The 13,372-nt window shown below is 43.8% G+C and overlaps 1 protein-coding gene across 13 annotated transcripts in view; it reads left to right on the forward strand.

Moving 5' to 3' along the window:
• Window positions 1-13,372, forward strand: part of ATE1 (arginyltransferase 1) — a 144,967-nt gene that overhangs the window by 20,279 nt on the left and 111,316 nt on the right. For 7 of the 13 annotated variants that reach the window (XM_060171147.1, XM_060171148.1, XM_060171146.1 and 4 more), the window contains 3 exons: window positions 1,237-1,448; window positions 4,494-4,622; window positions 5,497-5,625. In XM_060171147.1, the coding sequence (XP_060027130.1) occupies window positions 1,237-1,448; window positions 4,494-4,622; window positions 5,497-5,625 (470 nt within the window). The remainder of the gene's footprint in view (window positions 1-1,236; window positions 1,449-4,493; window positions 4,623-5,496; window positions 5,626-13,372) is intronic. The other 6 variants (XM_060171153.1, XM_060171151.1, XM_060171152.1 and 3 more) reach the window with 3 other exon arrangements.

Genomic DNA, 13,372 nt, shown 5'->3' on the forward strand with positions numbered 1-13,372 from the left:
TTAATCTTAATAGTTCATATTTTTAATCTATGTTTATATATCACTAGAATTATATTTCAGCGTTGTATATTGACAAGTCCCCTATACTTTCTAAAAGCATAGCTAGGTATTCTGTTGCTTGGGTGTTTAAGAAATTGTCTTAGTCTCTAGTAGTGCACTTTAGTTATTCAGTTCCTGTTCATTCTTTGCCTCCCTCTCACTGATTTTTCTCAGGGTAGGGTCCTTGAAGATGACTTATCAGGTTAGGAGACAGTCACTAAAATTTGTGATTTCTAACAGCCAACTTGTTAAAAAAAATTTTTATTTTCCCTTTTGTTGCCCTTGGTGTTTTTTTTAAATTGTTCTCGTACTTATTATTATTGTTGTTGTTGATGTCGTTGTTGGATAGGACAGAGAGAAATGGAGAGAGGAGGAGAAGACAGAGGGGGGAAGATAAAGACAGACACCTGCAGCCCTGCTTCACCGCCTGTGAAGCATCTACCCTGCAGGTGGGGAGCCGGGGGCTCGAACCGGGATCCTTAACGCCGGTCCTTGTGCTTTGCACCACGTGCGCTTAACCCGCTGTGCTCCACCGCCCGACTCCCTAACAGCCAATATTTTAATATTTTAAAAATCTGTCAAATTGACATCTGCTCTTTTAATTAAAGCTCTGACTAGAATCAAGCTACTGAGACCCACTCCATTAGATGGAGAGACACAGTCTCTGCTAAAGCAGAGCTCCTTCCTTCTCTCTCTCTCTCTCTCTCTCTCTCTTCCTTCCTTCCTTCCTTCCTTCCTTCCTTCCTTCCTTCCTTCCTTCCTTCGTTCCTTTCCTTTCTTTTCTAATTAAAAACTCTGCCAGATTATGTCTTGGACTTGTTACTCCTTTATGCCCAGGTCTTAAGCATTTATCTTTTTATCTCTGCTTTTGGAAGACTGTCCCTCCGAATTGAGCTGAAGACAACAGTGACTTGAAGTAGAAAATACTTGGTTCTATTCCTTTCGCTTATAAAGGCAGAACCCTGGTGACTATTAAACGAGGTGGGGTGGTAGGGTTTTCAACAGTGAGAGCTGCTGAATAGGTTTCAGTGGCTCTTAACTTTCTTCGATAGTCCTGCTTCTAAGGTAGAACTTTAAGGGCAACTTTGAACTTTACCTCATTGTCCTCTGAAACATTCACCCCAAAGTTTCTAGAACCAAATGTGACTGGCATATATATATATATATATATTTTTTTTTTTATTTTGAAATTACTAGGCAAAGGAGCTGATCTGAGTAAACCTCCGTGTCGAAAAGCAAAGGAGATCCGGAAAGAAAGGAAGAGGTTGAAACTCATGCAACAGAACCCAGCCGGAGCGCCTGAGCCGCCATCTTTGTTCCCACCAAAGACCAATAAAGCCAACCAGCCCAAGTCACTGGAAGATTTTATTTTTGAATCGCTGCCTGCGGACGCACCACACAAATTAGAGGTACATTGGAGGGCGTTTTAGTTGTGTTGGCTACCTCGTTCGTCTTCATATCAAGCTGTACTCGTGAGCTGTTATGTTGCTGTGTAAATAATGGGAAATTGACGTGAGTTGGGAGGGATATGTTTTTATTTGTCAAGTTAACTGCTACTTATACTCATTTTTTTAAAGGTGAAAAATAGGCATTTTGGCTACAAATGTTGTAAGAAAGAAGGTAGTCTGATGTGTTTGTGTGTGTTTGTTCCTTGGTTGAAATATAGTAGTAACCAAAAAAAAAAAAAAAAAGCAATTATAAATTAAATTTTTGGAAGCTTTGGTTTGGATAGTGAAAGATCATACAGGAAAATCACAAATTATCCATTCTAAATTTCTGATCCTGATTAAGCTAACAAACGGTATCACATGTACAGACCAGCAGCTAGGGATTAACTAAGCAGTACTAAGTTGTTATTATTATAATCCTCTCTCACTAATTGTCCAAAACAGGTCAGGCACAATGTAAATAACTTTTAGAGCTAAATTACTTTTTTTTTTTTAACACCCAAATGAGTTATATTTCCAGAGTAAGTATTTTTCAGTGCTATTTTGGTGTGGGGATTTCTTTTCTAAGCCATAGAGATTTTGTCATAGTCGTGATCATCTTAGAAATTCGTAGCTTGATGTTATTGAAGAATGTCATTTAAAGAGCTGATGCTAAGTCAGCTTTGACATAGTCTTCATCTCAGGAGAGTATAAGTATTTTATTATTGGCTAGAGACAGAGAACTTGAGAGGGCTAGGGGAGATAGAGAGGGAAAGAGACAGAGAGACACCTGTGGTCCTGCTTCGCCACTGCTTGTGAGCTTGAACCCAGGACCTTGCGCACTGTAATGTGTGCGCTTAATAGGTGCCTGGTTCCTGTTAAGGTCATAGGTGCCTGGCTCCCTATATTTTTAGATAGAAATTTCAACAACTTTAGTGTCATGTCTTGGCTACTCTGATTTTGATAGAGCTTCTCTTTCCAAATTGTAAAGAATTGCACATACTACTGGAAGTATTCTCTGAGTAGTCTTTTATCTTTTGCCTATAAATGGTCAGAATTCAGAGTATAAGGCATACCTAACAGAGCAGTGCCACAGTTGTTAGGATTGTTTTTTCTGCAGTGTCACTCAAGACGGAGTAAAATTTGTATCCACTGGGTTTCACTCTTTATTCGTAGAGTTACTTTGCATGGAACACATGAAAAGTTTGCAGTTATGCTTTTGTGTTGTTACTAGTTTTAAAGACTTTCCTTTATTTTAAACACACACATAATAATAATAATGATAATGTCAAAATTAGTGCTAACCATTATGTTGTACAATTACTGTTTTTTTATTATTATCTTTATTTATTTGATAGCAACAGCCAGAAATTGAGAGGGAAGGAGGAGATAGAGAGACTGCTGCAGCCCTGCTTCACCACTTGCAAACCTTTCCCCCTGCAGGTGGGGGTCAGGGGCTCGAACCCAGGTCCTTTCACACTGTAACATGTCACTCAACCAGGTGCACCACCACCTGGTCCCATTTTTTTTTTTTAACTCATTTTTGTCTTGCTAATACAGAAAGTAATGCAGAGAGAAAAGCTGATATATTTACTTGACCAAGTGGGGCCCTTAAGACCTGAGTTCATGAGGAGCCATTGTAGCAGATGGAGTACATTCTCTGCTGGTGTGAGACCTTCTGTTCAGTCCCTGGCATTACAGGAGAGCACCAGGAAGAGAGACCTGCTGAGCTCTCTTGAATGAAGGAGCTCAAAGAAAAATTTGGCGTTTTTCCCATCTGCCCTCTGTGAGACTGAGCTTTTACTCTGTCAGGGGTGGCTCATACCTGTATGAGTTAGTATCAGAACTGGCTAGCCCTGGCCTGTGGTGGGGCTGGGGATCAAACCTGGGACCTTTGGGGCTTGCAAGTTTAGTGCCAAACTGTCTCCCTGGTTAGTGTGACCATTAACTTTTTTTTTTCCTTTTAAAAAGTTGTTATGAGAGGAAAAAAGAAAGAGGAGATTGTTGTTCTGGTGTATGTAATACTGGGGATTGAACCTGGGTCCTCACGTCTAAACAGCATGGACTCTCTACCTGCCTAGTTGCAGAATATTCATTCTCAACAGTGCTGTGAAATAGGAATGATTTGTGAAGGTTCTTTTAAAATTACCTTTTTTAATTTCTTGGATAGAGACAGCCAGAAATTGAGAGGGAGGGGGATAACAGAAAGGGAGAGAGTCAGAGAGACACATGCAGCCCTGCTTCACCGCTCACAAAGCTTTTCCCCTTCAGGTGGGGCAAGGGCTTGAACCCAGGTCTTTGCACACTGTAACGTGTGCTGTGTGCTCAACCAGGTGCACCACCACCCGGCGGTCCCTGAAGGTTCTTTTATTGCATAGCTAGCAAGGATGTAGGGAAGAGTGTCATGAGGCCATATTCACATTTTTTTTTTTTCATGAAAGAGAAAGTCACATCTCTGACTGATTTACCTAAGGTGAGTAGATACAGCTTAGATGAAAGAAGAATATCGATGCCAGAAGTGTCTTGCCACTTTACATTAGGGGCAGGCTGGCATGATTCGTCACTGAGTTGAGTCTTAGAATTTACCTTCTTAATGAGTCTGTAAGTTGGAGAAATAATCTTAAAAAAAATTTTTGGGGGGGGCGGGTGGTGGTGCACTTGGTTGTACACATGTTATAGTACCCAAGGTTCTGGGTTCGAGCCCCCGGTCCCCACCTGTGGGGGAAAGCTTTGCAAGTGGTGCAGCAGTGCTGCAGGTCTGTCTCTTTCTCTCCCTATCTATCTCCCCTATCCTCTCAATTTCTGATTGTCTCATCCAATAAAGATAATAATAATAAAAAAAATTGGGGGTGGGAGTATTAATGTTTTTTTAATTTGCAAATGGCTTATTTTCATTGTTAATATATGTGCATGCTTTAATGTCTATGTTGAGAATTTGGTTCTTTTTTGGGTGGGAGTAACTTTAATATTGTAGGAAACAGATGGATAATTGAATTAATGGACACTGTTTTCTAACTCCTTCTGAAGGTGAGGCTGGTGAGATCATCTCCACCAAGTTCTCAGTTCAAAGCCACATTTCAGGAGTCTTTCCAGGTCTATAAACGTTACCAGATGGTTATTCACGAGGACCCACCTGATAAACCAACTGTGAGCCAGGTCAGCAGGCCACTGTCATTTTTTTTTTCTGTGCAAATGGAAGTTTCCTCTCCATTTGATATCATTGTCTGAATTCTTGTGTTTATTTGTGGTACCTGTTTATACTGCATTTGCAGCATATCTGCAAAGATACGTGACTTAGTGAACATTCTGAAAGGGCATTTTTTACCTAGTGCTATGTCTTAAATAAATGCCAGTCAAAAATAATTTCAAAGTGGAAAGTAAAACACAAGATAAACTATCTTTATAAAGCCACTATATTTAGACGTATCTATCAAAGTACGTAGAGCTAGAGTATAATATTTATGAAGGGGGAACAAAATTAAAAAAAATAATAAGCACTCCCCAAACCTTCATTTTTTTAAAAAAATTTTTTTTTTCCAGTAGGCAAACTTTGATGACACTACCTCCTCATTGAAAACTCCTATGGCAAGAGTTGTTAGCAGCTGAGTCCCTCTTTGTTGACATGCTACCCACACACAATGAGTGGGGTGAGGAAAGCAAGGCAGAGTAGTTGGTCTAATAGAAGTCCTCCCAGCTTATCATTTATCAGTCACATTGCCCAAGAGAAACCTGGGAGGGAGGAGAAAACTTAAAACATGGTAGGCTGAGGCGACACAATTAGTGGCGTTGCCACGAGGTCCAGTATGTGCAGTGCACCACAACTGACGATTAGAGACCAAAAGAGACCAAAACAAAACGACAAAATCGTCCCACTCCCAACACGTCTAAAAAGTTTTCGCTTCATGAGAGACGCCAGCACTGAGCTTTGGAAGTGGATTTGCGGAGAGCTTCCGCTAGCCTCACCTTCAGAAGCATATCATCAGGTGGAAATGTTTCAACAGCCTTGGCTTCTGTTTTCCTTGCTCTGAAGGTGAGGTTAGTGCCTGTCTCCTTTGAGGACCCAGAGTTCAAGTCGTCCTTCAACCAGTCTTTTTCTTTGTATGTCAAGTATCAAATGGCCATCCACCAGGATCCGCCTGATGAATGTGGGAAGACCGAGGTACCTCCCTTTAACTTCTGTTTCCCTGTCGCCTTCTGATGCCGTTTCCTTGCATGTCAGATGAACCTGATAGGCTCTTGGTGCTCCTGTTGAATTTTCATGACGAGGAGTCATACTTGTGAGCACTTTTGCATTCCTCAGGGAAAAAAAACAAACAAACCAAAAAGCTGTGTTTCCTCCAGGAGACTGAAAGTGGCCTGTTGGCGGCATCGCCAGTGCTCACTCAGGTGTGCTGGTCCCGGAGCCACTGCTCCAAGGGCAGGGCCCTCTGTGTCCAGGGCCAGCCCCACAGTGAAGCATGTCGTAACAGGAAGCAGGTGGGAGAGGACCTACGATGCCCGCGTTGCATGGAGCATCACTTAACAGACTTTGGAGGGCCTGTGTGACTCAGGCAAATAAGAAATTGTGTGCTTGTCACAGCGGGACAGTGAGGTCTAGGCGGAAACATTTCAGCAGACTCAGGATTACAATTTTGATTCTAATGAAACAGGAGGCATACATTAAAAAAACAGGAATATGGTACTGGGAAGATATTAGAGCATTAGAGCATAGGGCTTAAATGCCTGAGGTGCTGGAGGCCCTGGGTTCAAATCCCAGCACTGCATATGCCAGAGTGCTCTGGTGAGTCTCTCACGAAAGTAAACTAAAAAATAAATACAGCATGTGTGTATATGTGATCACGCGTGCACTCATGCATGTAATGCACATGTTTCCCTCTCCCTTACACAGAGCCATGGACCAAACATGTCCCATCCATCAGACCTTTCTTTATTGCTTGCCATTGGTCTGTCTCTAGACTTTCTTTCGTTTTTTTAATAGAAGCGCTCTTCTAATATTTTATTTATTTATTTATTTATTCCTTTTGTTGCCCTTGTTGTTTTATTGTTGTAGTTACTATTGATGTCATCGTTGTTGGATAGGACAGAGAGAAATGGAGAGAGGAGGGGAAGACAGAGAGGGGGAGAGAAAGACAGACACCTGCAGACCTGCTTCACTGCCTGTGAAGCGACTCCCCTGCAGTTGGGGAGGTGGGGGCTCGAACCGGGATCCTCCCACCGGTCCTTGCTGGAGGTCATTCCGTGGGTATATATGAGGCCAGGACCTCATTGTTTCATTGGCAAGCTGCATGGGACTCTTTTCATGGGATTGCCATCATTTGTACAGTCAGATCTTTCTATCAAGTTATTTTATTGGGGAGATAAGGGTTTACAGAACAGCTGTTAACACATGGGTACAGTTTTTTATCTTCCCATGATGGGTGCCTCCTCTTATCTCCAATTTGTTTTTCTTTTCTTTTTTTTTAATATTTATTTTCCCTTTTTTTGTTGCCCTTGTTTTTTATTGTTGTTGTAGTTATTATTATTGTTGTTACTGATGTCATCGTTGTTGGATAGGACAGAGAGAAATAGAGAGAGGAGGAGAAGACAGCGAAGGGGAAAGAAAGACAGACACCTGCAGACCTGCTTCACCGCCTGTGAAGTGACTTCCCTGCAGGTGGGAAGCCTGGGGCTCGAACTGGGATCCTTACACCAGTCCTTGCACTTTGTGCCAGGTGCACTTAACCCGCTGTGCTACTGCCCATCTCCCTTGAATTTGTTTTTCTCCACCACCATGCACTAGGTTCGTTCTCTCTCCTCTCTCTTTTTTTTTACTAGAGCACTGCTAAGCTCTGGCTGATGGTGGTACAGGGGATTGAACCTGGGACTTTGGAGCCTCAGACATGAGAGTCTCTTTGAATAACTATTGTGCTATCCACCCCCCTCCCCAAGTCCTCTCTTTTCCAGCAACCCCTGCCCCAGGGTCCTTTGCTTTGCTGTAATACTCTAGACCCAGCCCAGAGGGGGGGCGGGGAAGACAGAGAGGGGGAGAGAAAGACAGACACCTGCAGACCTGCTTCACCGCTTGTGAAGCCACTCCCCTGCAGGTGGGGAGCCTGGGGCTCGAACCGGGAGCCTTACGCTGGTCCTTGTGCTTTGCGCCACTTGCGCTTAGCCCACTGCACTACTGCCCGACCCCCCATTCCCTTGTTTCTTAAGTTCCACCCGTGAGGCCTTTCTTCATTGGTTACCATTTGATTATTTCTACTTCTCCTTAGCATCTCAGTGAATACTCTTGCACATAGAGTTTAGTGTGGTTTTGTTAGTTATTGTTAAAGGTTTTCGGATTGCTGGTTCAAAGGTAAATTCCTCTCCAGATGGGTTCTTTATTCAGAGGTTATACACAATGGGATCCAAAGGTCTCTAGGCACACTTCTTAACTGCAACTTATTTATTTTCAGATGAGATCGGGCATGTTCAGGGTGGTATAGCCGTGGACTATTTATTTATTTTCAAAGGTTTTCATGGACCAGAGAGCCAGCTCTATATAGGAGAGCACTGTGCTCGAATGCATGAGGTCCCAGGCATAATTTCTGGCACCACCATAGGCCGGAGCCGAGCAGTAATCTGGTCTCTCTCCCGCTCTGTCATTCATGTAAATAAATAAACCTTTTCAAAGTATTTATTACTGAGGGAGATGGGGGGGGGGGCAGAGACAAGACAAGGAGAGGCAGAGCACTGCTGACAAGCAGTGCCATTTTTCACTAAACATCTCATGAGTGCTGTCTTTTAACTTCTTATTTATTTATTTATTTTTTAAATGTATTTTTCTTTCCTTTACTATTAACTCTGGCTTATGGGGACGCTGGGAATTCGGAGACTTTCCAGCCTCAGGCATGAAAGCCTTTTCTGTGTGATCACCGCTCTTTCTCCCCTTCCTGATTCTGACGCTCTGCAGTGTGAACACTGGTTTTTATGCTGTCACTTAACCTAAGGGCTCTGTGCCCTTAAAGGTCTCTGGACTTGAACCTTCACATCATAGAAGTTCTGAAGGCTTTCAAGCAGTGAAGCTGTAGAATTTAGTATAATTGAGGCCAGGCGGTGGCGCACCTGGTTAAGTGCACACATTACAGTGCACAGAGACCCGGGTTCAAGTCCCTGGTCCCCACATGTGGGCAGCAAGCTTCACAAGTGATGGGGAAGCAGGGTTGCAGGTGTCTCTCTGTCTCTTTCCCTGTCTGCCTCCTCTTCCTTCTCAGTTTCTATCTCTGTCTTACACATAAATAGTTAATAGATAAATAAACAGTTAAAAAAAAGAATTGAATATAATTGTCAAGAAATGTCGTAGCCAGCAAGTATAAACTATCAGCCCAATAAAAATGTTCTGGATAAAAGAAGAGAAGCAAAGGAAAAGAAGAGCAAAAAGGGAAAAAAAGATAAAAGGGTGAAACTGGAATGAACTTTCATCTGTTTCTACAGAGTCTAGGACTCACAAGGACGGAGGAGGGAGGGCGTTGAGAGGCAGAGACACAATGTCCCGCGGATGAGAAAGATGTCAGTTTGGTGGCAGAGGAAGTGTGCTGATGTCTGCCCTGGGAGATGGGAAGTGACCCCAGTGATAACAGTCTTATAAGTCAGAATCTTCACCTTAAACTGATCTTAAAGAAGAAATGAAGAAAAACATAGTGGTCAGGACTTGAGAGGCATTATAAGCCTAAATTGCATAGTTGTTTTTTTAATTTTTTTTTTTTTTATTTTGAAGAATTGAATTATTTGCTTGTGGAATAAGAAAGTTCTTGTTCCACTGGATTCTGGGAATGCCACCAGGCTGTGGGTCCTGCTTTCTGTCACCCAATTTTTCTCTTCAGTGGTTTAACCTTGGACATTTGGTAGCAAATAGGAATGCTGCCAGTTACAGCACATTACGTCACAGTAGTGAGCTGAATAAAATGTGTCTTTTTAAAATATAGTTTCGGTGTAAGGTCATAGAAAGTACTGACTGAGCCAAGTTGAGATACACCCTTATCCTTTCTTTTCTTTTTTAAAAAATATTTATTCATTCCCTTATGTTGCCCCTTTTTTTATTACTGTAGTTATTGTTGTTGTTGTTACTGATGCCATCGTTGTTGGATAGGACAGAGAAATGGAGAGAGGAGGGGAAGACAGAGAGGGGGTGAGGAAGACAGACACCTGCAGACCTGCTTCACCACCTGTGAAGCCACTCCCCTGCAGGTGGGGAGCCGGGGGCTCGAACTGGAATCCTTGAGCTGGTCCTTGCACTTTGCGCCACCTGCGCTTAACTCGCTATGCTCCCGCCCAACTCCCACATCCTTATTCTTGTCTTTGAACCATTTGCCTTGGCTGTCCAGGGTGGTCTTGGGGCCAAGCCGTGGCTCACCTGGTTAAGCACACAAACCACCAAACACAAGGACCTGGATTGGAGCTCTCACTTCCCACCTGCAGGGGGACGCTTCCCAAGTGGTGAAGCAGGCCTGCAGCTCACTGTCTCCATCTCTGTCTCTCCCTCCGCTTTCAATTTTTCTCTGTCTTATTTAATGGGAGAGAGAGAGAGAGAGAGATGGAGATTGAGAGGGGAAAACAAGGGGGAATGGCCGCTGGGAGTGGCGGGTTTGTATTGGTGGCACCAAGCCCCTGCTAGAACTATGCTGGCAAAAAAAAAAAAAAATTTAGAAAAAAGGAGAAGGGGAGGGGGTGAAGGAGGAAGAAGAAATGATCATCTTTATTTTCAAATCGTGTTCACTTTTAGATTTCATTCATTCCCCCTTGTTTTGCCACCAGGGTGGAACCTACGTGATTCTGCCACTCTGATACCCCCCCCCCCCTTCTTTTTCTTTCAATGTCAGGAGAGAGGGAAAGAGAGAGAAAGAAAAAAAAAAAGTCGGTCGGGTCATAGTGCAGTGGGTTAAGCTCACATGGCGCCAAGCGCAAGGACCAGCATAAGGATCCCGGTTCAAGCCCCCGGCTCCCCACCTGCAGGGAAGTCGCTTCACAGGCAGTGAAGCAAGTCTGTAGGTGTCTTTCTCTCCCCTTCTGTCTTCCCCTCTTCTCTCCATTTCTCTCTGTCCTATCCAACAACAATGGCATCAATAACTACAATAATAAAACAACAAGGGCAACAAAAGGGAAAATAAATAAATATTTAAAAAAAAAGTCCTGGTAACTTATGCTGTCGACTAAATGAGCCACCACCCAGCCCCTAAACCCTGTTTGTAGAGGAGAGGGGTGATTCCAGCAGTACCCGGGCATTCCAGGATCCTGCCTGCTCCTGAGGCCGCCTTAGTGGGAGGGTCTGTGGGAGGTTTTTGTTCAGGACTCAAGGCAGAGTCCATGTGAAATAGGGTGGAACTCAAGGTGCGGAGGTTAGGAAGGGGCAGGAAGCACATAAAGCAGAGACACAGAACTGACACGGACTGATTGTTGACTTGACAAATGTCTGGGATGTGGGGAATGGAAGAAAGGATAGAGCCCAGACTGATTGTTCTTTTGGACTTTTGGCTTAAACAATCAGGTAGATCCTGGTGGCCTGGATATTTCTGAGATAAATATAAGAGGAGGAAGAAATGGTGTCCTTAGCGGCAGGAAACGATCTCTTCGTTGGGCAGCTTGAGATGTGGGAGCGGGTGAGGCTTCTAAGCAAAGATGGGAGTCATCAGTCAGCTGGGGAGACTCTGGGGTTGTGCTTAGTTAGTACTCGCGATGAACACTCTCTCCGTTGTATTTTGCGAGATGGAGCAACTCCAGCGTCTGAATGATTCATGTTAGAAGGTAGGGTCTGTGTTGTAAAAGTTATACACACACACCTGACGTGTTTGCTTGTTTGTCTTTTCTCTCTTTGCCTCCAGGGTTATCTCTGGGGCTCAGTGTCTACACTACAAATCCACTGCTCCTGGCAGCCACTCTTCCCTTCCCTTCCCTCTCCTCCCCTCCCTTCCCCTCCCTTCCCTTTTCTTTTTCTGTTCTTTCTTTCTTCCCTTCCCTTTTCTGTTCTTTCTTTCTTTTTTTCTTTCTTTCTTTCTTTTTTTTTACATAGGACACAGAGAAATTGAGAGGGGAGAGGAAGATAGAGAGAATGACACCTGCAGACCTGCGTCACCACTTGTAAAGTGACCCCTCCTACAGGTGGCTCGAACCTGAATCCTTGCACTTACTAGGTGCACTTAACGCAGTGCACCACGTCCCATCCCCCCCACCCCCTACATCTTTTTCTAAGAAAGGTGAACTTAGCAGTTGATTAAAGCCCTTTGGCAGTAAGCTTGATTGGGAGCCAGTGCTTCCCTCTGGTAAGCTCAAAGTTCTTGCCGTTGCTGGGACATTGTGTCGTGGGCCAGGCTAGCGAGAGGATCTGATGGGCACGTATTGCTTTGCTTCCCAGAATCAGAGTGTGCTTCATGTTGAAGAGCCCAGCTTCTCGTCAGAGTAATTCCTGCTCTCTGTGTGAGCAGAGGACCAGTGTCCCTGGGCTCAAGGGACCACGAGGATCCATCGGTGCCCCCCCCTTTGAAAACATCTCCGTGTCCTCTAAGGCGCTTGCGAGAGTCTGCACAGCAGCTCACTGTACTGCAGTCTGATTAATGTTATGAGTTTAAACAACTTTAGTTCAGTTCAAAAAACCTCTTTTTTTTTTTTTTTGCTCTCTTTGTTAGAGAAAACACTTTAACAACAGCCTGCATGCTAACGCAGAGGCCTTGACTGACTGTGTCAGTGCATAAGACCCTTCTAGGTTCTGTTGGCAAGCATCAAATAGTCGCTTCAACACTCTGAAAAGTAGCTTATTTCTTGATCGAGTTGCCAAGAAGACAAATAAACATCGATCACTCGGATGTCTAAAACAGCAAGTGGGTCCTTTATAGTATCATCTCGAGAAAAGTAGCGTATAGGTGGAGAGAGCAGGGCTGAACAGGACTTCACAAGTCAGCCCAGTTTTCTGGTTCTCATTCATTCAAGTACACAGCAGGTTTCTCCGAAGATATTCGCATATAAATGAGGTAGGACTGCAGTCATTTGTGATCTGTCTTTAGTTTGAGACAGTTTTCACACAGCAGTGGAGGGTCTTTGTTTCTTAAAAATACCCTCTCTTGGGAGTCGGGCGGGGGCGCAGCGGGTTAAGCACAGGTGGTGCAAAGCACAGGGACCAACCAGCATAAGGATCCCGGTTTGAGCCCCCGGCTCCCCACCTGCAGGGGAGTCACTTCACAGGCGGTGAAGCAGGTCTGCAGGTGTCTGTCTTTCTCTCCCCCTCTCTGTCTTCCCCTCCTCTCTCCATTTCTCTCTGTCCTGTCCAACAACGATGGCATCAATAACTACAACAATAAAACAACAAGGGCAACAAAAGGGAATAAATAAATAAATATAATAAAAAAAATACCCTCTCTTCCGTATAATAGAAACACAGGATTTTAGCTGATTTTTATTGGTGCTATATTAAAGAAAATGCCATTATCTAGTCACATCTGTGAGTGCCCTGGGCTCCTCAGAGTAATTAAAATCGATCTCTGCTCGTCTAGATGGCAGGAGAAGCAGGCCTGTGGTCATGGTCTGGGTAGCCCCATCACCCTTGGAGACACTGATGACATTGTATTTCTCTCTTCACTGTAGACTTTATCAGAGTACAGGCGAGCGAAAAAAGAATAGACTGATCCCTCTGTATCCATCACCTAGATTAAATCCTGTCTACTTTGTCCTTGTTCACTGTATCTCTGTACCGTTTTAACTTCCTGCACATACCATGGCATTTTGCTCTTAGCTTCTTCAGAATGCATCTCTAGAAAGGAAGCCTTGCTTCTTCTGCAAAACATACTACATAAAATCTAACTGACTCATGAATATCCCCAGTACCTCATTTTTTCTTTCTTTTTTCCTTTTTTGTTTGTTTGTTTCCAGGGTTATCACTGGTGCTCAGTGCCTGAACC

Source organism: Erinaceus europaeus, chromosome 14, assembly GCF_950295315.1.
Source record: "Erinaceus europaeus chromosome 14, mEriEur2.1, whole genome shotgun sequence".
Taxonomy (NCBI): Eukaryota; Metazoa; Chordata; class Mammalia; order Eulipotyphla; family Erinaceidae; genus Erinaceus; species Erinaceus europaeus.